Source organism: Bombyx mori, chromosome 27 (genome assembly GCF_030269925.1).
Source record: "Bombyx mori chromosome 27, ASM3026992v2".
Lineage (NCBI taxonomy): Eukaryota > Metazoa > Arthropoda > Insecta > Lepidoptera > Bombycidae > Bombyx > Bombyx mori.
The window spans coordinates 4,350,377-4,378,171 of NC_085133.1; the positions used below are offsets into that span (position 1 = coordinate 4,350,377).

Consider the following 27,795-nt stretch of genomic DNA (forward strand, 5'->3'; position numbering starts at 1 on the left):
TCCTACCTGTCCTAGTGACCTCGAGGGGTCATACTAGATTCACCGGGCGAGTAGGTGAGCTCGCGCGGCTCTAACATGGTGCTAAACGACTGGTGGTAGGACCTCTTGTGAGTCCGCGCGGGTAGGTACCACCACCCTGCCTATTTCTGCCGTGAAGCAGTAATGCGTTTTGATTTCAAGGACGGGGCAGCCGTTGTAACTATACTTGAGATCTTAGAACTTATATCTCAAGGTGGGTGGCGCATTTGCGTTATAGACGTCTATGGGCTCCAGTAACCGCTTAACACGAGCAATAAAAAAATAACAATAGAAACCCTTCGATGTTATAAATAAAATACGAACGATATTCGTGAGCGCCATCCTCTTAGAACAGCGACCGTTTATTTATATATAAACTTTAAATTTATTTACAGGTTTCATTTCGCCTACTTTACATTTAATACGCTTCGTCAACGTCATTTTAAAATACGTACAAAACAAAAATAATATCATATTATAATTATGTAACAGAATTACACATGACACAATTTACAATTATTACACACTATAATTATCATTATTGGAATACGATTTACGTCAAAAAAAGAACAACAACAACAACAACAATTGGACAAAGTAATCGTTCTAACATATTTTATATGTAATTGAAAATTCATTTACAGCAGATACCTCGTTTGTGTGTGTGTAAACTAATGAGCAGTGGTTCCGAAAGTGTATATTAAAAAAGGGGCCCAATAGATGGAATCCGCTATAAAGTATCTTATTCAAGCACGTCGTGAGCATATATTTGATTTTCCATGAAAAGAAAAACAATCATATATAGAGAGCAAATAACACATAAGTATCAATAAGAGTTTTATGTTTACTTAATAATGTCTCTAATGTGTAATGGACAGTACATATATTGTTTAATTAAAGATACGACGGTCTAATGACCGGCATAGAAGAGACCTTTGAATATAACTTTACTGAACCGGGTTACTAAAGCTCAAAAAAGGGAGCTCAAAGTCGAGTAAAATGGACACAATACACATAAAGTTTGAGAATCACTGATGCGTTCTGCTAGACGAATTTGGCATACTCGATAAACGCATACTTAGAACGAATTGAGACAGATACTCTTAGTAGTAGGGCGTGAAGCAAAGACGTTTATTTGTAGATTTTTTGACGTAAATCTCATATTTTAGGAGGAAAAAATTTGCTGGACTAGTATACCCAATTAGAAAAAATAAACAATCCCACGTTTTGATTAACATTCATCTACCCGCAAGTATTCCATAAAAGTTTTGACCATATATAAAGGTATATAAATTAATGCTAAATATTCAATAAGAGCGGTCAAAAGTTCTATTTAATACTTCAGTCTATAATATTGCTTTATAGATTCAATTGATACACGTAAGAGTTAAATTAAGTGGCTGTAAACAATTCCTTATTTTTTTCAACGGTTTCATTCATTCGTTTTATTTTCATGGCATCAGTTCGGTAGAGTTAGCAGAAAAGTGATTTCAACAGAGCTGCCTATTAATAAAATAAATAATTTGGGGCGTACATGAATTTGAATGGAATCACAGAGTTTTAGTTAGTAAAAGTAACAATGTGAGAGTAATTTATCCAGACTAATAATTTAAATAGTACTAGCTGTACCCGTCCGCTTCGCTGGGAATTTAAAATTTACATTATTATTTCTCACCCCCACAAAGATTCTCATCATTAACGCCCCTGCAACTGGTGTAGGGAGTCCAACACTCATATAAATATTAACCTATCCATTAAGTACATGTATTTTCTACATGGATAACAAGTTTCAAGTCAATCGGATGCACGGTTCAGTAGTTATAACGGAACATCCGTAAAAACCACTGTAGATTAATATATTAGTATAGATATACTGAGGTGGTTAACTTTGTGATGAAAATAATTTTGATGAATGTAGAGTACTCTGTGACCCCGGACAGAAACCATAATCACTCTACCTATTTTTGTCGTGAAGATCATCTGTTGAAGGCATACAATGATACATAACTATGATAGAGACTTCAATCTCACATGAAAAATTATGTTCCCTTCATTTAAGGTGTTTTTTTTTTAGCCTTTAAAACTACACGTATCCGAGCTCGTGGGAGTTTTTTTTTAACCCGTTTCTAAATGTATCACACTGCCTCGTTTGGAAAACATTTTTTTTCTATCTCATTTCTTATTTAAGCCCCAGAGTTTTTATGTCACGTCACGATTTAGGAAAGCTACCTTCGATTTCGCGAAGTTGTAACACAATGTTTAGTGAAATAACTTTTCTGCCAACAATACTATTAACTATGTATACATTTTACATAACATTTTTTTTTCCTTTCGATACTTTACTTTGATTAAGACGTAATAGTTTTAAGTAAACACTAACTTCTAATATACAGGAAAGTGCACAACATCAAACGGTGTCAGTCTATATAAGTTTGGATGGACTTATGTTAAATACCATTCAAAGGGAAAATAAATAAAGAGCTGTCAAAAGAGGAATTAAATATATAAAAAAAAAACTGCTACTAACCGTTACATTTTCGTGGCAGTGATGATTGTTCGCGAAAAATAATATATTAACTTATTCATTTTGTTAAATTAATTAATTACCCGAAAAATGTTGTTTTTGTGACAAATATATTACAGACCTTTTTAATTTATTAAAAGTACATACGTAATGAGCGGGCTGTCGATACTGTAGACTTTTATGAAGCGACATCAGGATATTTTAGAATTTTCCTATGATAATACAAACTAAATTGAATCCTTCTCCCGTAAGGCTATTGACATGGTTTCTTGCATATAGTCCTGGATAGCGACAAGGGACACTAGACAGAAATATATGGATTTATAGGAAAGCTATGTCTGAGTTATACAGAAGAATGAATTCAAAACTAGTCAGCATGGAACACTGAATAGATCCTGATCTTTTAAGAGTCAATTCATGCATGTACGTAATATTCGAGTCAGATTTATTTATGTTAAGCTTTGTATAACCGTGAGATGTATCTTATGTTGCATATGTCGTGTGCGTCGGTTCCCAACGCCCCTCCCGAGCCCCCAACGTCACAATATTTATCTCGGTTATGGTTATCAAGCGAAGTTTGCCAAATAGGTCACAAACAACAATCATGATTTTGAGGTATCATTCCGTCTTGCACAGCATTTTAGTTTCTTTACAAGATAAATCTTAACTATTATTGGAATTTTAGCTATTATTTATTTTTAAAAAAGCTTTAAGACAGTAAAATTATAAAAAGGATCACAGTTCTCTTATCTACATCAAAAATGCCATTAAAATGCCATGATAATAAAGGTAGTAAGTAACAGTAGTAAGGACACGCTGGAAGTACTAAACATACTTACTCTACACTAACTGTACACATTGCTAAATCCATTTATTACATATATATATAAAAAAAAAAAACAAAAAACAAAATGGTCGCAACACTGAAACTTGAGCTTTACATACATTTAAATAGGATCACAGTGGAAAAGTGATTTTTTTTTTTAATTTACGTTACTATAAATATATTTGAAGTCCATGTTTATGGCAAGTTCTCTACGTAAACTCTATCACTTATCGTGTTGCTATATGACACTAAATCTAACTCCATAGAAAAATTCATTTCACTATATTCTGTACAGTCCGATTCGTGCTTTGGACTCAGACGAGTGACGTCAGCGACGGCCGCTTCTTCCACTCGTCTAAGCCAGAACGAAGTCTTTAAAAAGTACCTAATGCTTTCACTGAGAAGTCTCACAATCACATATGCACTGTTCAGAAACTGGGCTGGGATACAGTCCTGGGGTTGCCGCTCTGAGGCTGGTACACGTCGTAAGAATTGTGAGGCTCCAAATGGCAGACGACGTTGTTCTCCCCGTTGAGGACGGCCGCAAGCGCCCTCATGTTCTCTTGAGGCTGGTGGTATTGGTGCATCAGCCGACCGCTTTCGTAATGCCTCGGATCGTAGCGCTCTAACGTGTCCCATTTACCGTACTTCCCGTAATGCTCCGGGTCGTGGTGGTGCCTCTCGCCTGGGCTGTACGATATCAGCGGTCGGTGGTCCCCAAAAAACTTGGAGCTAGATGAGCCGTGGTGACCTACATTCTGTCTGCAGTCCGGTCCGGAGTTGTCGTCGGACACGTCTGACATCATCGTTTCGTTTCTCTCTATCTCCTCGTAAACCGGATCGTCCTGGATCACGCGGAACTCCTGTTCGGATCCGCGCCTGTACATCCGGCCCTGTTGGGACGCTATCTCCGAATACGTGTGGTTCATGTTCTGGCTTCCGTGGTGATGGTGGTGTTTCCTGCGGTCGTCCTTGTAATGCTTCCGAAAAATCATCTCTTGACTTCCCGGCGAGTGCTGGGACATGTAGACGTGGGGGTTCCGGAAGTCGTGGTTGTAGCTCCGCGTGGTCTGGTATCCTTGATGATGGAGGGGGCTTTCTTCGTCTTTCATGTGGCGCGGTGAGCCAGGAGCCACCGGTTCGCACTCGTAAGGGCTGTGGAGATGATTTGGGGGCGCCAGTTGCCTGGAGAGAGTGTCGTGATGCGGTAGCGTTGAAGTGTTCCCAACGTGGTGTTTAGAAGAAGTGTTCTGCAATACACGTCGATTAATGAGTTACACGAGAATGAGATAGCAGATCTGTTATTTGTGGCATTAAGAATGATTTCTATTTAAAAAAAAGATTGTATACTTTTAGATTATAAACTTCGCAAAGCTCGAAAAGCTTTATTAGAACACAAAAGACAGCTCAATTGTTTCGATGATATTTGAATTATTAAAACTCAAAAGTGTATTCGTAGCTCAAAATGGAAATTTTAAGACATTTTTGACTAGTCATTGTTAGTCGTGTTAGCTCGAAGCGATTTCAAATCGATGAGAGCTGTCGAAACAGCGGACTGCTGGTCGCTTGGCACCGGTGTCTCCTATCCGTGAACCGGAGTATTTATTTAAAAATAGGGTTGCCAAAAAATTTAATTAATTAAATGATTCAGGATTTTTTTTAAATAAAATTGACCTATAAAATGAATATATATGATGATTTTTTTGTGCTTTGAAGTCTTTTTAAACTCATTTTAACCACTGATTTCGTGTCGAAGTCGTTCTACAGTGACCAAGTCTAGAACTGACGCGGTCTGTTACTAGCAAGGAATACTTTAGCCTTTATAATGAAAAAATGTAGGGATATATTTATTTTTTCAATTCGTGAATATAATGAATAAATAATTAATTACTTAACGTTTTTGCGAATCGCAAATAAACAATTAAAACTCATTATCACGACTGATTATCACGATTCGATAACAATTTAAATGATTCATTCGATCGTGTTCTTTCGGGCGTATCGTTAAGGCTTCTTTACGTATATAATGGTGCTCTATAAATGTCACGTGCTGTGTTTTCGACGTCTGTGTAAAGGATTGGGCAGGGCTACGATGAATGTTAGGAAATTACATGCAAATGTTAAAGAGACGTAACATGCAAAACGTTTTAGTAAGACCCTTACCACTCCCTAAAAGCATTGTAATAGTCTAAATAAGAAACCATCACACGTTTTTAAGGCAATATCCTAATTGCGGCTACATCTAAAGCGGTATATGTGTAAAGTATTAAATGTTCGTCTAGATGTTATGTTTATCTAGTTTGAATACAATATCTATGATGATGGTTTTGTATGAATTTTCATCACTTCATCGCGGCGAAATTTCTGGAACGTACGTGTATACAAAAACACAGTGTCGTGAACTTACCGATATATAAATCTGAAATAAATGAAAATCGATCCTGTAACCTATTTTTATGATAAAACGTACAGGATTTTCTTTATAGCGCTAGATTTAAGTCACACACAAATGGCTCTTCTAGTGTTAACTACACTGCAGTCCATGATACCTACCGAAGGCGCGTGGGAGCTCACAATACACGCAAAAAATCGGTTGTCTGTAAAGTCGGTTTACTGACGATAGTTGAACGTGACAACGTCATAAGAAAATGCGGATGAAATGGTTTTATTTTTCAAAAGAAAATTTAAATTTTATTTGTCTGATAGATATTTTGTATGGATATAGAGAAGGAGGTAAATGGAAATCACTATTGAATTGATCGTGACGCTTCAATTCCTCTCATGACGTTTTCAATTTTCAAATTAGACTCGAATTGAATACGGCGTTCCATGATCGCGTCTTTGTTGTCGTCAAATAATTGGAGAAATTTATTGCCAGTTTAGCCACGTGATCGTGGAACGCCTCACAGCGAGGTAACGCCGCACGAGTCATGTTTTTTCGTGCGTGCAGCCGGCTCCATCGAATTATAAGACGTTGTCACGTCCAAAAACATTCTCGTGTATTCGATAATCCACTTCTCATTTACCGTTTCGGTGATCTTACTAAAACGCCAAACTAAAAACACTAAAACTGATAGGGAGACGAAGCGTTATTTACAGCCCACCCCTCACCTTCCATACACTGGCACCGGCATTGCTGCCCGCCCATTCGTTCGCGCCAATCGAGGCCGCCATTTTGTTCGAAAAGCAAGATGGCGAACGCGACCTCAGATTTTGATAATCGTTCGGTATTTCCATCGCCCTGTAGCTATGCATAGACGCGATGCTATGTGAGTGCGACGCACTGTGGGGGATGTTTTGCGGAGTGGGCACACGGATCGATCTTGCGTCGTCGTTTGGCACGTATATCGGCGCGGTCGGGCGTACGTTCCATCTCGTTTCCGGATGTATGTTGTAGCTCTAATAAATATATAAATAGCTTATAGTAACAAAAAGGGAAGAGGCTACGGAAGCGCGCATACGCAGAGATAGGGCACCATAAACCGTATAGATCTCTAGTACGATCACGTTTAGAGGATGCGGTTAACCTCTAAAACCACCACACCACCAGAAGAACGTGTTAATGAACAAGACTAAAAGAATAGTTTGTTAGTTTTTTTTTTCTATTTTTTTTTTTCTTTTTAATCAAGCGTTAGATTTTTTTCATTGAATAATAATACATAAAAAGACTTACCTGTTATTTTAAAAAGGGCTCAGCCGCTAATGTTAGTCACGTTTTGGTTTTAGTCACAAAGTTACAGGACACAAATTAAAATTGAGCTGACTTTCATTAATCACAAAGTAGTGGTGGTTGGTATCTGGTGGTATTTTCGTAATTCTTTAAGTCTCCTATCTCGTCTGCGTATACGCACCTTGCTGTCCGTTTTGGCGGTAGCCCGGGGGGTATCTTCCGCTGCCAGCGTTTAAGGGATTTCGTAAATGTGCCATGGGAGCGGGGGGTTCTCTATCTTGAAGGTTATGACCGAAATTAGCCCCTGTCGCATTGAGACTAGGACCGAAATTGCTTGAATTGAAATTCTGGTTTTCTTGCGACGTTCGTCTATTCCTAGTGTGGTAATTATGGGCGGCGGCTGCGGCGGCCAGCGATGCTACAGCCGCGTTGTTTATAACGTTGTTGTTGTTATGATTGTTGTTGTTTACAACAACGTTGAGCGTGTTTATTACCAAGTTGTTGGTCGATTGAGCGGACGGGCCCGACGTGCTCGCTGTGTTCTGTGTGAATTCATATTATTGTATTTAGTTTTTTTTGGTTGTGTATGTACCATCGTGTGTTATATATATATACCGCCACCGAATGTTTCCCATAGCACATGCAGTTTTTTTTTCGGAATATGTAAGCAATTTCTTAAAATAAATGAGCAGTAGCGTTTTATATGTTAAATGAAAATGATATGAGAACTCTGTTTAATTTTTATTGGGGAGATAAGAAAACACCTAAGCTATGGACATAGCAACGTGATCACCACTATCCACCTTGAGACATGAGGTCGAAATTTTAATTGTAGAGTAAAACGGCTGCCCCACCCTTAAAACTAGAAGAGATGATTGCTTCACGGGAGAAAACGACAGGCTGAGGGTACACACCCGGGCGTACCGGCAATATGATCCGGCTCTAGTAATACCTAACACAAATAATCAAAATAATGGCGTTTTACATTAATTACAAGATGTTATTGAAATTAATGAACAGCCCATTTTAGAAGTATTGGGTGGCAACACATTTGAACAACCAACACTATAAGCCGTCGGGTTTGGTCATAGGTGAGATTTACTAACAGTATATGGTTTAGCTTTATGAAATTTCTATATTCTGAAATAAAAACCTACTATTATTATTATTCCTCCCTTATTGTGGAAGTCATTCGTGAACACGAATTAATTACGTACATATAACATTAGAAAAATTGGCACCAGCCTGCCGGATTTGAACGTTGGTATAGTCGCATCGTTAGATACGATTTCACCGAGCGCCTTATCCTTTAGGCCACGACAGCATGGCTTTTAGGGATTCGTTTATTCTTAGTTTTTTTACACCAAAAGCGCAATCTTAAGCCGTTTAAAATGCCCGTTAAGTAATTTGAAAAAAGCCCAATGACAGCGTCATTTTAAGGCCACGACCAGTTCAGCAATTCCACTTACCGTCACATCTCTGGGGTCCAATTCGTCGTCAGGCGGCGCTGCCTGGTGGTACCTCCTGCTCTTGACGGAGCCCTGGCGCGTGTCGACGTGGTTCGAGCTGGACCCCGAGGGTCCATTGTTGTGCTGAAGGGTCTCCGAGGGCTGCCCCGTCCAGTACAAGCAGCACGAGAGCCAGCGGTGGCGACGACTCAGACGAGCGCATTCGTTGCGGAACTAATAATTAACCGACTCATTACTATTTTTATTTTTTATTGCTTAGATGGGTGGACGAGCTCACAGCCCACCTGGTGTTAAGTAGTTACTGGAGCCCATAGACATCTACGACGTAAATGCGGCACCCAATTTGAGATATCAGTTCTAATACCAGTAATAACTGCTTTATTAATGCAACTATTATTATTATTATTATTATCACCCAATTAATAGCTTCTTAATTTTTTTTTTAATTTTTTTTTTTTTTTCTTTTCAACTGAAGAGCTTACCTTGTCATTCTGGAGACAATGGAATATGAAGATGACCAACCCTTGGAGGGAGTTCAGGATGGTAAACGCATAAGCCATGACCACTGTCTGCTGGTTTAGGTAGAGAAGACCGAAAGCCCAAGTCAAGCCCAACAAGAACACTAAAACGAGGGAGCTCTTCAACCAGACCCTGAAAAAGAAAAAAATATATAATATCGCCATTACGGATATAGTAGTATAATAGTAATATCCGATACCGGGATCATTACTTGACTAAGGATTTTTATTTATTGCTTAGGCAGCGGCTTGGCTCAGCCCCTGGCATTGCTGAAGTCCATGGGCGACGGTAACCAGTCATCATCAGGTGGGCCGCATGCTCGTCTGCCTACAAGGGCAATAAAAAAAAAATAGTGCGTGGACTAGCTCACGGGTTCGGCGAGGAATATCAACTATAGTGCAAAGTATCGATGAAAAAATGGAAGTTGTTAGTAATAATAAGAAATTGTTTTAGAATGCAATCAAGAAGAGAACAGGTAGGAGACTCGTGGTAGGACCTCTTGTGAGTCCGCACGGGTAGGTACCAACACCCTACTTATTTCTGCCGTGAAGCAGTAATGCGTTTCGGTTTGAAGGGTGGGACAGCCGTTGTAACTATACTGAGACCTTAGAACTCATATCTCAAGGTGAGTGGCGGCATTTATGTTGTAGATGTCTATGCAGGGACGTCTCAAATTAGGCTGGGGCCCTTGGGCACACAAGAATTTGAGGCCCTTTTGGAAAGTAAAAAAATATTTTATTACTCAGTATGACCATTTATTATAGAGGTAATCAAATACAGTATGATATAATATGTCATTAATGATATTAGAATGCCGCTGGTATTTTGGTTACGATTATGATAATGGAAACCGTTATCGTGATTGCTAGATGGTGTACTTAGTAAATTAGGTAGGATGCGTTCGGAAATATTATTAATTAGTACAGTAGGAATAGGCGCAGTCATCGATATAATGGCGTAGTATATGCCTTGAAAATACCTTCTGATAAGATTACTGATTTGTGAAAAAAGTGTAATGTGCCCGACAAAAATCTTTTGAGAATAAATGTGTGAGAGAAATTGTCGGTCCTTCGGGACCCTCTGAGAATGGGGGCCCTGGGCACGGGCCCCGTGTGCCCTTATGGTAAGCACGGTATTGTGTCTATGGGCTCCAGTAACCAATTAACACCAGGTGGACTGTAAGCTCGTCTACTCAATAAACCTCAAGGAATTCAGTGCTTTCAGTTTATTGAAAACTCTTAAATATTACACATCTTTTGATAACGCTTGCCCCCATCGTCAAATTCGGACGTATTCGGTATTCTATTTCGGTAAATTTACGAATGTGTTAGATTAGGAACACATGCACGTAATTACATTTAACGATTAGCACGTGTTTGACTATGTATAATTATACCAGCAATACATCACTTGTAGTCTGGCTAGACGGGGGTAATTTTTAAAACAAAAAAAACTCTTTGTCTGTGTATTGCATGATATTTTTAAATTATTTTTATTCGCTTGACATTTATCTGTCTAGGTTACAGATTTTATTCTTCTTTTTTTATTGCCCATGTAGGCAGACGAGCATACGGCCCACCTGATGGTGAGTGGTTACCGTCGCCCATGGACGTCAGCAATGCCAGGGCCAAGCCGCTGCCCACCGTTATTAAGATTATAATAAATCTATATCTAATATAACAAGTGGTCGCCCGGTAGTCGAAATTCGACAATAATTATTAATTGAAATTATAAGTTTGAACATTATTATGGTTCTATTGTCAAAGGCTTTACTTCTATAAAAACATTTCACTAAGGCTACACTATAGACAAATAATATTAAAGAGATCAATATTAATATCAACTTGACCACAGACTTTAACAATAAACAAAATAGTATATATGCGTGTGTGTGTGTTAAATACACGTTAGTGTGTGTAATGTTTTCTTTATTGATTTAATGTGTCTTTTATGCATTATTTAAAAAAAATTTAGCATTCTGCACTCCTTCTCTATATTCTCTATAAGTGTGGGAAATTTCATGCTCCTCCGTCCGCGCAAATTTTGCAAAAAGGGGTACAAAGGGATACAAAGTTTTTGCTTCACGTATTAATATATAGATAAGATTAATAATAATAAGTATGTATTTAAAATTTTTTTAAAGGATTTATGACCTGGTAATTAAGACCTTTAAGTCATGTCTTATTTTAATTTATATTCTTATTATTATGAAAAATGATAATATGAACTGAAATGAAATGAAATGCGATGATATGGGATGAAATATAATAAAAATTATTGTTTCATTTTCCCACATTTGTGCATTTTCACAGATATTAAACAGTTAATAAACGACCGTTATTACACATTTAAATCTGAAGAAATACTAAATAAACAAAATAAAACAAATCACACAAATTCACTTCTCGCATTCCCGTCAAAATGTCGTATATATTTAAGATAAGTTCTTACTTGATCTTGTATAGCTTGGAATCGTCTTTGGCCTTCAGCGACACAGTGGAGTGAGTGCACATCATGTAGATTACCATGCTCAGACATATCAAGTTGGCCTGCGAAAGTAAAGGAAATTTGTTTATCACACATTCATAGTATATTTTAGTTCAGCGTTGGAGATAAGACTGTCTTAAAAAAAAAATTCCTTCCTGTAATGATAGCCTTGAGAGCCTATTTCAGCTTCTCCTTGACGTGTAAATGAGCTCACGGGGCTCAAACCGGGAGTATCGCTAACACTAGCCCTAGCAAGAGCAGTGCTTTGCAGAATCTACCTGCCTAATCTACCGCGGAATCTCTTTTAAGGCACGTGATAAAGTCACACGTTTTTTAATTCAAATTTATTAAAAAAAAAATTCTATTTTTAGTTGTATTTTCTATAAAAGCGTATTTTGTTAGTTTTTTTTAAATTAATATTTATTTTTCATTTTTTAGTAGAATTTCAATATTTTTTTTAATATGGAATTGTCATCGGTCCTTAATAAGTATACCAAATTTCGAGTTAATCCGACGTTTTGAAGAGGGTCAAAATCGTGTTCAAAGATTCCGGTTACATACTAACATACACACGTCTGAAGCTAACAAAAGCGTATTAAAATAATAACTACGATAAAAGCTCTCTATTCGAGGTGTATATACGAATATAGAATGATAACGCGGTGATGGTATGTCGGCGATATCATTTAACAACATACTTTAGGTGTAGTTGTAATAAGGTATATTTTACGTTTTAATTAGTCCTTTTTTTTTCCTACCTAAGCTGGTAGCCTTAGGGGCTATTTCAGCGTAACCCTAACGTTTGTAGGTGAGCTCACGGGGCTCAAACCTGATGACGTTGCTAACACGAACCCTAGCAAGAGCCGTGCTTCGCAGAATCTACCACCGGATCGGAAACGCGACCCACTGAGAAGATCCGGCGAGAAACTCAGTGAGCTTTATTAGTCCATTAAACAACGCGTTTACAAAGGATATGCGGTTGGATACCGAACATATTAGAATCCTTTTTAGCAATGTGTGTGTATTAGATCCGCGAATTAAGAATTTTTTTTATGTCCCTTGTAGGCAGACGAGCACACGGCCCACCGCATGGTTACCGTCGCTCATGGACTTCAGCAAGGCCACGGGGCAGCGCCGAGCCGCTGCCTACAAAAAACTCTCATTAAAACCTCGACTTACCAACAAAACCAAGGTGACGGGTCCGACGAAGCTCATGATGAACATGCGGTCGGTGGAGAGCCAGCAGTGCTGGGCGGTGCCGTAGCCGCCGGGGTACGCGGCCGCCGACGCGAGCACCACCAGCGCCGGCGCCAGGTACGCGCATGCGCAGTACCAGCGCGCGCGAGGGTGCTCCGGCTCGAACACCTCCACCAGCATCGCGTACAGGTGGAACCCTGGTGCGAATTATTGGGTATTTCGAACTACATCCTTAACGATAGTGAGCAGCGCATTCTCCTGTGTGCTAAGTGCGAGTTTTTTAACGTTCTCGATAGCGTGAAAGTTAACCGCGGGAACCCCCTACTCTGACCGGGTTCTGACCCCGGACGGAGGTCGAACGTCGGGTGTAAGAGTGCAGGGGAGTCGTTTAGTGGGTGAACCCTAAAATTGCTTGGGCCCGCGGTCTGCTCACAACACTCTGCAGATCGTTGAGTCCCACATACCCCGCGCACCTCCTAGGCGCGGAGACCTCGGAGGAGGTTCGGCCCCCGGCCTCAAAAAAAAAGAAGGTTTGTATGGAGTTGTATGTTGTATGGAGTTAGAAGTCGTCGTGGACTGCAGGATAAGACGCTCGGTGCATTCGTATCGATGCAACGGTGTTCGAATCCCGCAGGCGGGTACCAATACGTACTTATCAAATGTTCACGATTGACTTCCATGGTGAAGGAATAACATCGTGAATAACATCAAAAATATCCAACCCGCAACACTTGTGGACCCCCCGCCTATTTCTTCCGTGAATCAGTAATGCGTTTCGGTTTGAAGCGTGGGGCAGCCGTTATAACTATACTGAGACCTTAAGAGCTCATGTCCCAAGGTGGATGGCGGTATTTACGTTGTAGATGTCTATGGGCTCCAGTAACCACTTCACACCAGGTGAGCTCGTTCACCCATCTGAGCAATAAAAAAAAGAATCTTTGCCTACGTTTGCCGCTTGGCACAGCCCAACTGCATACAAATTTGAGTTAACTTTTACGCTATCGAGAACGTTAAAAAACTCTCACTAAGCACACTGGTTGCTAGATTCAACAATAAAGTTCGTCATTAATTAAAATATACTAGCATCCTTTATTTTGGGGTCAAATTTCAAAATCAAAATAAACAAAACAATTGTAACGCATCAAATGATTCTAGGCCTTGAGGAGTCGGTGATTATGGTCGATTTTCGATCATCGACCGAACACTGAAATCGCTTTCTCAGAATCACAGTTCGGCTCACATACCTTCTAGAAACATCCAAGCGAAGGCCGCCAAGAAGAAATAGTGCAACAGCCCAGCGATGATCCCGCAGAATATTCTATTCTGTGTTTTATCGATACCGGCCAGAAACACTACTTCGGCGACAAGCAGACAGGCGCATAGGTTCTTATGGATTAAGCTGCGATCCGACTGAAAAAATAAATTTGATTTCAATACAACGCATTATTTTAGTGCCTATCGAAATACGACAGATCTCACTCAATGATGATATTAACTTATCCCTAATGGGAAAGGCAAAGGACTTTAGTCCATACAGCCAGGTCTGTTTCTTGGTAAACTAATTGGATAATTTAGGTAGTTTTAAAGACCGAAGCCACGTCTTCCTTGTTCTTGATCGTAAGGCCGAAGCCATGTCCTGTCTTATTGTTGTCATGTCTTATTATTCTCAGTCCTAAGGCCTAAGCCACTTAGATGTTTTGAATTGGTCGAAGTCAAATCCATAAGCAATAATAGTAGAATCCAAATAAAAGTTATTTATGATCTCACTCAAGTGCAATTAACAAAAGAAATTTTGTGACAAACAAGAAGGCGGTTGTAAAATGAACCTTAACTGTGGGAAATTAAAGTCGATTTTGGCTAAACACTCACCTTAGTGTTCCCGAAGCAGGTGAACACGATCATGGCAGCAGACAGAGCGACAGTGGATATCCCGCAGCCGACGTACGTCAGGGTCTGCAGGGCGAGCTCGTGGGCAGCGCTGAGGGCCACGCCGTGAACGTCCATCAGGACGGCGAAGTTCGTGAGGTGGGAGCACGCGCAGCCGGTGTGAGTCGAGTTCGTCCACTCCACCTCACAACCTTCAGGGGACCAGCCACTGAGGAACGTCGATCGAGTATTAATTGAGAAACTCTAAAATTCGCGCCTACCCTACCTGGCTTACTAATAGCCGGTACTGTTACTGTAGTAGTAGTACAGTAAAAGAAAGTCATACTCTCACTTAAATTTATTAAATGAGTTGAAATTTTCCACAAATGATTGGCACCATTATTTGAAGGAACTTATTTATACCTCTTTACTTAAAATTAATTTAATAAAAACGATTTAACTGCACAAACAAACTGTGCAGTGTACAATATCACCTTTCAAACCGGACTTCGTATCTCAAAGGTGTACAGGCAATTAGGCCGGGCGGTTCGCTAAATGAGCCGTCGGTTCGCTAAATATAAAAATTAAAAAAACACGAACTACCCTCAATACACTATCACACTTACTGCAAAGTATAATCCCAGAACACGCAGGCGGGATTGGTTACGTTCTCCGTTTGCAGATGCTTCATGGTGACTTTGACCATTTGCGAGAGCTGGATATGGCGGCCGTTCCCTAAACTCGCGGATATCACCTGGAATTATGAACATTATTACACTTCTAGAAGTAATCGTGGCTTAAAAGATAAGACGTCCGGTGCATTCGTGTTGAGCGATGCACCGGTATTCGAATCTCAGGCGGGTACCAATTTTTTTTAATGCAATACGTACTCAACATGTGATCACGATTGACTTCCACGGTGAAGGAATAACATCGTGTAATAAAAATCAAACCCGCAAAATTATAATTTGCGTAATCACTGGCGGTAGGACCTCTTGTTAGTCCGCGCGGGTAGGTACCACCGCCCTGCCTATTTCTGCCGTGAAGCAGTAATGCGTTTCGGTTTGAAGGGTGGGGCAGCCGTTGTAACTATACTGAGACCTTAGAACTTATATCTCAAGGCGGGTGGCGCATTTACGTTATATATGTCTATGGGCTCCAGTAACCTATTAACACCAGGTAGGCTGTAAGCTCGTCCACACATCAAAGAAAAAAATAATATTATAATATTTTTAAGCAACATTTTTGCAACTTTACAGGAGACCTATTTAAAAAAAATCCTCACTTATTTCAATGGCGTAAACTCAATTGAATACCAATTAAAAACATCGAACTGTTGATGCTTATACCAAATAAAAAGCACCTTGTATTAAAAAGATAAATGTCGCGTATTAAGCTTGGTCAATTGTTAACTTGTATGTTTAAGAATCAGTGCGAGAAGACCTATGAGAGAGGAGAATTTTCTTACCTTGGAATTCAGTAGCCTTGTGATATTTTTCTTTTCCTTCTCAGAGTTAATGCTGGTGGAGGACGCGGGCGCCCCCCCGACCTCGGAGCGGTGGGGCGCGTAGTGAGGGGCGGTCTTGCCGAAGGTCGGGGGCAGAATTTCTTCGAGGCGATCGAACGCGAAGAATACAATCCTGACCAGATCGTTTTGTCGGTTGTCTGGTGGGATTGAATTCAAGATTTAAAACGTGCGTATGTGCTGGCGTTCTATCGTATCTACGTTTTTATACCCTTAATAATTATGTGTGTAGTATTATTGTTTTTTTTATCCTTAAATCAAATTTTTTAATACGGAATGCTGTGTCTAAGAGAAACGACCTAGCTCGCTTCGTCCTTTCCTTCTCTCCACGGTCGAGTGGATCGCGAGACGCTCTGTCTATTTTCTCACTCTCGCTCGTCTTAAATTGTATTTTTCTCTCTAGCCGTAACGACACTGTCGCGAGTTAAATTTTACCTTCAACGCACCTAAAGAAGTTTCAAAAATCCGTCACCTGTGCGTCAAAGGAAGCCCTTGAATGTCGGGTGGAATACAAAATTGCTCATCGCAACACGCCTTTACAGGCAAAGAGTCAAATCTATATTTCATAATATTGTTTTAACCAAAATGTCCACAGATTTACTACTATTAATTATTTTTTAAGCTTTTTTTTAGTCGTCACATTCTTGAGATCCAAGTCCGCCGGGAATAGAAACGTCTTACCTAATAAAGCAGCTTTTGGTATCGTAATGATGTCTTCTGAAGCCTTCCACTGTTCTTGGGCTATCACAGATGGGAATGTTTCATCTTCTACGTTTTTCACTTCCAAAACTCTCACGGAGAGGCCTGTAGCACAAATAGATTACTACATAAGTATATAAACACGAGGATAAGCATATAAAATGTATATAAAAAACATTGAATTATACAGGCCCTTTTTTAGATAGAAGAATGGACAAGATAAGGAATGAGTATATCAGAGGTAGTGTGAAGGTAGCCTCGGTAAATAACAAATTAAAGAGCGGACGGTTAGCGTGGTATGGACATGTGATTCGCTGTGCCGTCCCCACCTAGTGGCATAAGGTGGAGAAAAAGGAGAAGGCTCTTTTTTAGTTTTATTGATGAGAGTTCTTAATTATTTTACTTTTATATAAGTACTTATATATTTTACAGCGGAACATAACAGATTGCAGATGTGTATAGATTTTATTGCTTATAGACATCAACAATGTAAATGCCACCCATCTCTAAACATAAGTTCTAAGTTCAGTTTTTACAGTACAAGAACTACCCCATCCTTCAAACTAAATTTACTTCCCGGCTTATCTTTTTTTAAATCGCCGTTTTAGGCAGATGTGTTTACCGCCCACCTGATGGTAGGTGGTTACCATCGTTCATGGAAATCAGAAATGCCAGGGGCAGAGCCAAGCCGCTGCCTACCATAAGATCATTTTCCTCGTTATTACTGCTATAAAAATCATACTTTTGGTTGAAAGGCTCTATATATATATATGTATATAAACATTTTCTCTCTCTATTACTTATTTACTTACTTCCGCGGAGCAATGAACATTGAAGCAGACATCTAAAACACTTTTTCACTTCAGCAACTCAAACATGCCGCTTTTGCTGCGAGACAACAGTGAACAAAACGCGATTTTGACACGAGCGTGGGTCAAAGTAGCTTTTTAATTTTTCAATCTTCAGTGCCACGAATTGCCATTGTTTAGCCATTAATTTGAAACAATCCAATTTGACTGTGCTCTGTCTCTTTCTCATGCATATAAAAAAGCGAGAGAAAAAAAACCCCTTCGAAATTCGATTTTGGAATTCGACCTCAAAGAAAACGCGTTCGGAAACGCTTAATACCCTAAAATTTAAAGATATTTGCAATAAATAAATTAGGTTTTTTTTTAAAATAGTTATTTCAATCTATCCCTGTTCATTTCTATGTCTCCTAAGTAATATGTGTTCTCACTGCTGAGGTGAAAAGTTATGTGCGCTACACGAGAGCAAAGTTTTTTGCATCGCGTGCTGTTGAGTCCCTAACTACGCTCAGGATTCTAACTAATCATAGAATCATAGAATCCTCATGCTCGGGACTCAAAATCAGCACCCGAAACAAAAAACAACTTTGCTCTCTTGTTACACAAATAACTATTCTATAGTCAAGAAACTCACATATGTTTTTGACGATTTGTAAAATTGTTTTCTCTTTTGAAACGGCATCTGCTAGTAAGAAGGCGTTTTCTTCTAAGTGCGTGAGCAGTGCACTGGCGACGCGGTTCTGTCCTTCCACGCTCAAGTCGCCCCAGGACGCTCGCTGACTCTCTTCTAGAAGATTCGATCCTGGAAAAATGTAAATTTTAAAATGAGGTTAATCAATATAATTTAATGATCTACTATATAACATATTGGACATTTACACATTAATTGATTAGAAGTGAAATAAAATCCAAACGTGATCAAGCCAAAGTAAATAATAATATGAATAAAGGTATGATTTAAAAACCTTGAAAACAAAACTTAATATACAAATTGAATTTAACCGAAATAATAATAAAAATTATCAAAATTTTATTATCTCATATCTTTCACAGGTAATTGTAATAATTGTAGTAATAACATTATTGTTCTTATTATCGATCCTTGATACATATTATTATGTAAATTTTAAACATTATAGATCGTGTTCTATTAGGTACAAAATTACTTGAAAATTTTTGTACGCATATACAGAGAATTAAAAATTATTGCGGTTAAAATGATTTTTAAGAGCACCTAACAAATTTTGATATTACGAGGGATTCACAAAATGTAGCGGAGAGAGAGAGAGAGAGAGAAAGAGAGAGACATAAATTATTGTATTCGATGCAATTTAAAAATAATTAGCCTTATTAATATTTGAATTAAATGTCATACCAGTTTTAATAACTCCAAGCAGCATATCGGTAACGAGAGCTTCTCTTTGGCTCGGGTCCCGGAAGCTTTGTATGTTCTGCGACATCCGCTGGGCTAGCTTCTTCATGATACTCGTAGTTGTCATCATGTCTCCGCCGTAGAGGGTCTTCGAAGATGTTACCTAGAAGACAATGAGGAATGTCTGTTTTGCTGTCGTGCATAGAACCACCGAATAGTTCACTTTCTCCGTTACTTCGAATTCCTAGAGCAGCGGCTTAGTAATAGCGATTAAGTACGATAACTAATTTGATATGTTGCTTAAGGGTGACGACTATATCGGGGGTGAATGGCTTTTTACAGCGACATTTTTGCAACTTTACAAGAGTGTCATTTAAAGCTAAAAATTTGGGGAAAATATCATACCAAAAAAACTTTGATGGAACTGTTGAGCCCGGTTTCTGCAGTGAAGTAGTTATGCATTTGGTTTGGGGAGGAGGTTGTAAGTTTATTCGTTGTACTGTAAAACTGAGACTTTAAACTCACATCTCGAGGTGGGTGGCGGCATTAACGTTATTAATGTCTATAGGCTCCTATAACCATTTAACACCATCATCAAAGCAATAAATGGAACGAAGCAAATAACGGTATATAACCCTTTTACTGTTTTACTCGATAAACCCAAGAAGCTAAGCAAATCGAAGAAGACGGCCTGTTGGTAAGTATGCGGTCTTACCTGTGCCAAATCATTGCTGATACTAAGTAGCGATTCTCCTTCTCTGACCCTCGCTTCCAAATTGTTCAGCCATACGGATCTGCACTCGCTAAGGTCTGGTGATGCTCCATGCCATTCTGGTACTAAATCTGCTGTAATTCAAATTTGATTTTGCCTAAAAACCACTTTTTATTTACTACATTAATTATCGTGTTTGCTGGAGTTTGTTGGCTCGCTATCATCAAGTATTCTGAGATAAAATATGACAATATCAAAACAAGCCTCTAAATGTCAAGAGTTAATTACGGTCATAATAATACCACGATCCGGAGATATTCGACCACAACAGCAATGTTTTGGTTTATTTTGAAAAACCCGTGTTCTTGGCAGTTACGATGTACATAAATCTTCCCATCAATAAAAAGATGCTTACTGTAAATCTGTTCAACATTGATGAGAGAGTTGTCACTAGATGCCTGAGCATCAGGAAGGCTGCTCCCTCTATAATCGACCATTAGTTCTGGCGTGTCACCATTGCGGCCTGTTGAAACAACGTTCGTTTATCGATTTTGATATTTCCCTGTTACTGACACCCTCTATTGCCTTGTCAGAGGTGAGTCAATAGCAAGTCAGACCAAGTCAAATCGAATTGCCGAGGTACCGACATGTGATATATCCAAGTGGCTGAGATAATGTAGCGAGATATTTCTCCATATTAATTGAAGGTGAATTATTGACGATCTATTAATCAAATTTCGTGTTATAATTTACTTACCTTAAATCGGTTCCAAGGATTAACAATTCAAAACTACATGAGACGATTAAGATGTACAATGACCTATGGTAGCTTTACATGGATGTTTTTTTTAATTATTATAGTATCTAATTATCTATTATTGTCATTACTATTTTTAATTGCACTATAATAATTAAACTGTAAAGTTTTATGTTTTTATTTGCAATCCTTTGAATGATAATTGATGGAACAAATTTTCATATTATTGCACAATTTCAGTAATTTTCGACTTGTTACTCTTTGGAATCAACACGTTGTAATATTGTCAGAATGTTTGTAAGCGATTTATTCGTCATAAAGTGAACTGTATACGAGGTAGAATATTATGTGGACTGACCTTTAAGGAGCACTTCCGAGCCCAGCCGTCGGACCAATTGCAAGTGCTTGTCCACGGGTTGGTCTAGACCTAAATCATGGAAATTCTCTCCTGAGGGTAGACCCGTTCGTCTTCTTGGTTTTTCGTCTCCAACGTAGTAATGTGGTGTTAGTGTGCATCTGAAATTGATTATTCAATAGTTCATATACAGGTATTGAAATTCTGAATAAGTCTAATTCTTGTTATAAAAAAATCGAAATATGTTTAGTTTTTTTTTTCAATAATGCTCTGTATAATATCAAAATATTTTATTATAACCTGTATAAACACTATTAATTAATAAAGATTACTAGTTATCTTAGAAGATTGGACAGTCGGTTACGCTAAATTGACAGGGAGCAATGACTTAAACAAATTTATACTAAAACTGATCACGGACACTAAGCGATTGCCTAAATAGATTTTTACAGACCAATCAGAGTATTCAATTCTTTAATCCTCCTAATAAATGTATTTAATCCGGTTCAGAAGCACAATTTTGCTGTGCAAGACTAATAATAAATTAATATTTAAATAATTAATAGTTTTAATATTTAATATTTAACTCAAAGAATTTAGTTTAAAACAAAGAAATCTTGTATAAGCGTTACTATTAGTTGAATTGTGCGACTTACTTCCATCGAGCCAGTCCGGTAGCTCCACCAGGACACGGCTGCACCCCATAAGTCTCCGCCAATGTCCAATTCCACAGTAAGCCTCTAGCTGTCACTTGAGGACAGTAAGCGTGGCGGGCGATTGCTTTTATTTCTTTCGTTGCTGTTGACACAAATTTAATATTTTCTTACATTACATCAGTACAAAGGGAACGGATATGAAAAAACAATTGACTATTAATTACAGTGTATAATGATGAAAACTTATGTAATAATGTATAGAGAAGTGGAGAAACAGTGACTATAAAGATTATTATACACTTAAAAGTAATTGACATACTCGTGGCTCTTTAAAAGGAGTATAGTTGGCCTCTTATAAATATTAAAAATGTAAACAATTTAATTTTAGAGTCGTTAAAATCATTGATGATTTTAAATCTCTTTTTTTTAAATTATATCTTTCATTACCAGGTTACGATGTTCCGATTTTAATAAATTCCGCTGTTATTTAAGATAACTTTGTAAGATCGATGCATGTAGTTACGGTAAGATTCATAGGACTACTTTTTGATTACCATAACAAAAATGTAAGCGACGAGAAACCTCAAGTAAATTCACATATTCCACAAGCTACTAAAATAATAACCAATCTTTGGCCAGATACATGCGCGTCTGGTAAAATTTTGTATTTAATACTCACGGAATAAATCTTGCAGAATATCATGTTTGTCTTTTGGTGGTGAATTGACTGATACAGTCAAATCGGAATCATCTTCTTTAGGTGGTTCTTCAGTTACTGGTTCTGAAATAACTGAACTTTGATTTGTCCAAACTAAAATGACACCCTATGACCACGTAGCAGTACGTATAATTAATAATTTCAATTTTGAAAACCCTGATTTAAAGTTACTGTAGGGGTATATGCCCCAATTTGTTCTAAAAAATTTTCTACCTCATTTTTGTCATATTCATTAATCATTAATTAATTATCATTGAAAGTTAATTTTAATAATTTAATTTACACCTTTTTAATTCTCCTAATATTCTTAGTATTCTTGTGCATCTTTTTTTTGACTTGGAAAACATCCGGAAGCAATAGTGTTTGTATGTGAATACATTACATACCTGGATCTTCTTCTATCGCAGGATTGTCGTTTCTTTGGTTTTGGTCTAGTTCAACTTCTTTGGGTGTTTCATCTTTCTCTTCAGGAATGACGTCCTTGGGGCTCACTGAAGGCTCCTTCTCCGACGATGTATCTGGTTGTCTTAGAGTTGTCTTCTATGGGAAATACAATAACACTACACTGTGTAGTATCAGCATGTGTAATATAGCTTTTGTAACGTATGGAGCATTGAATAAGCTCTAAGCATCAGGTCTTGTCAGTATTACATTCTGATTAGAGTAAACTAGTAATTCGTTAATGAACTGGGAAACAGTTATTTTGAACGCTAAGTAGCTTTCGGTAGCTTTTGACTTGATATTGTGATAGGTCTTATTTTATTATCACGTGGGGCATATTAAAAAAAGCGTTGGGAGTTGTTTCAGTCGAAGAATAATGGAGTTGGTTCAAATGTCTTTATTTGTATTAAACTAATCAACTCACGGCCAACATAGAACACCAATATGGCGAAATCATGCTGAGGAACAAGGTAAAACGTGAAAACGCTATGGCCAAATCTAAATATGTAGTTGATTTACTCACGGATATTATTGTCAATTTCTTTTGGATTCTTCATATTAAAACAAACGTCTACAAACCTTGGTCCCAATGTCGCCCAACTTTACTTCTGGAGGTAAAGTAATGTGAGGCCTGAATGTGGGCGGTGTGATCACAGTTGGTTTCTTCCTCTCATTCTGCGTTTGGACTGGGTTCTTCGGTAGCGGAGCGATGGTGGACCTCCACACCGTTTGAGGAGACGTGATTAGCCAGGGAGGAGACGGTCTGTTGGTCGTGCTTGTTGTTGAAGCTGGAATATAAAACGCATCATTATGGAATTGATTCATAAATTATAGTAGTTTTGTATTATTGTGTAATAATGGATTCAGGAGGAGTGGGCATTATATTGTAACATAAGCCATAAGTCGTAAGCGTTGAAATGATATTGATAATATTGTCTAAAATTGTTGATAGCTGTTTTAGTAAAATTTCTGATAGAGTTCCATGACCAGTAGAAGTCTCTGTTGTGAGCTGCACCAGTAGCTATTTTGACCCTACCTATACCTGCAATATAGCAGTTATACATTCGAGTTTGAGGTTTGAGATAGCTATGAAGCAATAGCAATCAAAAATAGATTATAATCTTAAAAAAAAAACTGAATCGCGCTGACAGCATTACGAATTAGCTTCCATACATACAGTTAGCTTTCGGGCATGGACGAACAATGGAAGGAAGATCTTCCCTTTAACTTTCCCCAACAACGTTATATACATTTGAGACTTCGAAGTCTGGTCCCCAGGCGACATTTACGTTGTGATCTCTATAGGTTTTATTTAGCCCAAGGTGGATGACACTGAGTTCGTCTGCGCATGTATTGAAATAAAATATATACAGCTTGTTTATTTACCCGGCACACATTGATAATGCGCTTCTAAATACTTCAACGTATTAGGACACGGATCACCAAATATATTCGTGTTGGCCGATATACTGCAATTCTGGTGCATGCTGCATCTGTAAATAAATAAAAACATAGATTTGTTTAGATATGATGCACAAATTAAACCGCCATTCGGAATATGCGTTTAGTACTTAAATAAGACTACACTAAACTAAAATAAACTTCCAAGCATCGAAAAAAGTTAAATAAAAATAATCTTGCACATACGAAACCCTGTAATCCAATAAGCCACTTAATCAATTTTCATCAATAAATCTGTGGAGTCAGCTGTTAAAGACCTTTGTTTTCTCTTTAAGCTTTTGCTTTAGAACATTCGTATCTAATAAAAGGTTTTGGTTCTGCTACGTCAGCTGAATGTTTGGAGATATAGATCTTGCCAATCTGAGACCTACTCCATCAAAATTAGATATAACTTATCAAAAAAGACAATCAGCCAATTGACATCCACTTTAAATTCAACTTGAGATTTACATACAAAACAATTAGATTGGTCAAACATATTATATTTGAGAATGATAAATAAGATCATCGTGTACCTACTTAATTCCTTAACGTCACAATTTAATATTTTATCTAAAATATATTATAAACAGGTATAAGACATGCACAGTCATCTGGCCCCAAATTAGAATATATACATACATATATACATATATAATTTATTACTAGTGGTAGGACCTCTTGTGTGTCCGCGCGTTTGGGTACCACCGCCCTGCCTATTTCTGCCGCGAAGCAGTAATGCGTTTCGGTTTGAAGGGTGGGGCAGCCGTTGTAACTATACTGAAACTTTAGAACTTATATCTCAAGATGGGTGGCGCATTTACGTTGTAGATGTCTATGGGCTCCAGTAACCACTTAACACCAGGTGGGCAGTGAGCTCGTCCACCCATCTAAGCAATAAAAATAAAATAAAACATATGTCTATAGCTAATAAACATCCAAACAAAGGAGCAATATAACTTTTCATCTTACGAATTTTTGCTCAATGTCAACAATCAGTCGATTACGAATCAAGTACTGTTTGTTTAACATCCAAATACACCGTAGTACGATCAAAACATGACTTTTTAAAATAACGTGTCGTTCTAGTATCAATTTGGAAGGTAATTTGCATAGCGCGAGGGTCCGCGCAGTTTATTGGCAATCTCGCAGTTCTAACTCGATAAACTCCGGGTTATTTAATTTTCGACAATTTTCGACACATCCCGAACGATGATAGTGTGACGATTAGAAATTGTTTACAAACATTCGCTTACGTTAAGGTCCTAAGTGTTTGTTTTGTAAGTCTTTTCGTAAAATATGCAAAATGTTGTAAATTAGAAAATGAATAAAACTAAAGAGAACTAAACCGCTTTTTAATGGAAGAGTCTTTGAAATTTAAGATCAACTGTAGAGCCATCAGATATAAATAAACTCTTCTCCTTATTAAAATATACGCTTCGAGTTCAAGCTAGTAGGATTTACTATTTTATAATATTTCAGAAAGCCAAGTTGCAACTTACAGTATGATTTATATACTTATAACGAATTCTAGCGAATTGGATGAAAAGTTACTGGTAGTAGGACCTCTTGTAAGTCCACACGGGTAGGTACCATCACCCTGCCAATTTCAGCCGTGAAGCAGTAATGCGTTTCGGTTTGAAGGGTTGTTGTAACTCAAATTCAAATTCAAAATAATTTATTTCAACTTAGATGTCAGTATAACACACTTGTTGAATGTCAAAATATAAATAACAATGTTAACTCTACCACCGGTTCCAAAAAAAGCCACAGTCCTGAGAAGAACCGGCGAAACAAACTCAGCGGGCTTATAACTAACTTGAGACCTTAGAACTTATATCTCAAGGTGGGAGGGAGGCGCATTTACGCTGTAGATGTCTATGGGCTGCAGTAACCACTTAACACCAGGTGGGCTGTGAGCTCGTCCACCCATCTAAGCATATAAAAAAAAAAGTTTAATTCCATATGATCATTAAATTAATCATTACATCCATGTACTTTTTCTTTATAACAATGATTAAATACTGCAAGAAATGTTCCATTAACCGGCACAAGCTGAACCTTAAATCATGAACAGTATTTCTATGAATACAAATGCGACGTTAAACAAACTCAATGGATTCGAACACGGAATTCGAATGCAGAATATTGTAATACGAACGAACGGAAACCACGAAATGTTGCCAATTACTTTTAGGAAACTACTACGTGGCATTAGAACAAGTAATTGTTTGTTAGAAATCGCGTTCTTATTAGATGATTTAGTTATTGGGCACACAGATGAAATTTTGGAAAAGGAATGTCTATGATATATTTTTTTAAATGACGTATGCATGTGTAGTATTTATGTGGTGGGAAGTTCAAAAGGCGAAGTGGTTGCTATTTCCTACGACCTTTTGCCCATCTTAATGATGAATAAAAAAATTAGATCAGAATTGTTCCTCTATCGGTCGCCTCTTAACTTTTACCTTTACTAACCTTTTACTGGTGGTAGGACCTCTTGTGAGTTCGCACGGGTAGATACCACCACCCTGCCTATTTCGGCCGTGAAGCAGTAATTCGTTTCGGTTTGAAGGGTGGGGCAGCCGTTGTAACTATACTTGAGACATTAGAACTTATATCTCAAGGTGGGTGGCGCATTTACGTCGCAGATGTCTATGGGCTCCAGTAATCACTTAACACCAGGTGGGCTGCGAGCTCGTCCACCCATCTAAGCAAAAAAAAAACCTTTTTGGAGTTTATTGGAGTTTACTCCTTTAGAATCGATTTACATATATAGGCCCGGGGTATGAAAATTATGGGGACCAAAATCGTACTAGCATGTCACACGAAATGCGTTATGCGCATTTCGTGTGACATGCTAGTACATGCGCCGGCAGTCCGCCACAAAGCCTCGTACTGATCGCGCGTTTCTCTCATTATTGTATTTTCATAAATTTGTTAGTCGTTTGTTTTGTGTCTCGTTAATTTGTTAATAATCTGTAGTGTATCGTGTTGTCGTAATATAGAACTATTTCTCGTATTGTTTCGTTTAATTTTTTATATCCAGTAAACTCCAGTCGTGCGTCGGAGCGGACACACACACTTTTTTTTATTTTTGTTTTGTTTTTTTATCCCATATCTTAAAAACACTTAACATGTTTTGCTAAAACCACTATGGTTAATGGAATACTTTAATAATACTTTAATAAACCAATATTCCCTATCTCTAGTGCTGCTATAATTCATTAACTAAAATCATTGCGAAACAAACTAGATCAGAATCCGTATTTGTCGTTTGATTACGAAAATGGCGCACAAAAAAATATGCATAGTGTTAAATGTATTGTTAGATTTAGTAATATAATTGGTAAATAAATTAAAACAAACTTACTTGCTATGCAAAACCCTCAAACTCCTCGTGGACATGCAATTTACGCTCCAGTCGGTGTTCCCGTGGTCATTGCATATCGTTATCGAGAAACGACCGTAGTTCGCCCTTATTAGATGAATCACGGATCCCTCGCCGCAGCCTATCTTAAGGGTCTTCCCTTCACAGGCGTACGCTGTCTCATATCGTGGCTCTGAAAAGAAATCAAATTTTAGTTTCTTTTGCTGCTCAACCCTATTTAAAATCAGTGAGGAATATATGATTACCTGAGCTCATGCAAAGACCAACCACATGATCTCAAAATTTATCTAAAGGTTTTCCACACCAGAAATTCGCAGCAGGATTAGGCCGGATCGTACCTACCTACC

The 27,795-nt window shown here is 38.1% G+C and overlaps 1 protein-coding gene across 7 annotated transcripts in view; it reads right to left on the reverse strand.

Annotated features, from left to right (window-relative positions):
- Positions 1 to 346: 346 nt before the first annotated feature.
- Positions 347 to 27,795, reverse strand: part of LOC101743574 (latrophilin Cirl) — a 395,071-nt gene continuing 367,622 nt past the window's right edge. For 2 of the 7 annotated variants that reach the window (XM_038020810.2, XM_062676455.1), the window contains 22 exons: positions 27,431 to 27,620; positions 24,004 to 24,110; positions 23,197 to 23,405; positions 22,563 to 22,716; positions 22,138 to 22,239; positions 21,459 to 21,600; positions 20,806 to 20,963; positions 20,106 to 20,213; positions 19,694 to 19,824; positions 18,982 to 19,141; positions 18,241 to 18,408; positions 16,783 to 16,905; positions 16,045 to 16,241; positions 15,203 to 15,330; positions 14,580 to 14,805; positions 13,955 to 14,120; positions 12,693 to 12,907; positions 11,478 to 11,575; positions 8,990 to 9,158; positions 8,508 to 8,720; positions 6,480 to 6,767; positions 347 to 4,618 (listed from right to left, as the gene is read on the reverse strand). In XM_038020810.2, coding sequence (XP_037876738.1) covers positions 3,797 to 4,618; positions 6,480 to 6,767; positions 8,508 to 8,720; positions 8,990 to 9,158; positions 11,478 to 11,575; positions 12,693 to 12,907; positions 13,955 to 14,120; positions 14,580 to 14,805; positions 15,203 to 15,330; positions 16,045 to 16,241; positions 16,783 to 16,905; positions 18,241 to 18,408; positions 18,982 to 19,141; positions 19,694 to 19,824; positions 20,106 to 20,213; positions 20,806 to 20,963; positions 21,459 to 21,600; positions 22,138 to 22,239; positions 22,563 to 22,716; positions 23,197 to 23,405; positions 24,004 to 24,110; positions 27,431 to 27,620 — 4,274 coding nt within the window. In that variant the 3' untranslated portion in view covers positions 347 to 3,796. Of the gene's footprint in view, positions 4,619 to 6,479; positions 6,768 to 7,219; positions 7,581 to 8,507; positions 8,721 to 8,989; positions 9,159 to 11,477; positions 11,576 to 12,692; positions 12,908 to 13,954; positions 14,121 to 14,579; positions 14,806 to 15,202; positions 15,331 to 16,044; positions 16,242 to 16,782; positions 16,906 to 18,240; positions 18,409 to 18,981; positions 19,142 to 19,693; positions 19,825 to 20,105; positions 20,214 to 20,805; positions 20,964 to 21,458; positions 21,601 to 22,137; positions 22,240 to 22,562; positions 22,717 to 23,196; positions 23,406 to 24,003; positions 24,111 to 27,430; positions 27,621 to 27,795 lie in introns of those variants that run through there. The other 5 variants (XM_038020811.2, XM_038020816.2, XM_062676456.1 and 2 more) reach the window with 5 other exon arrangements.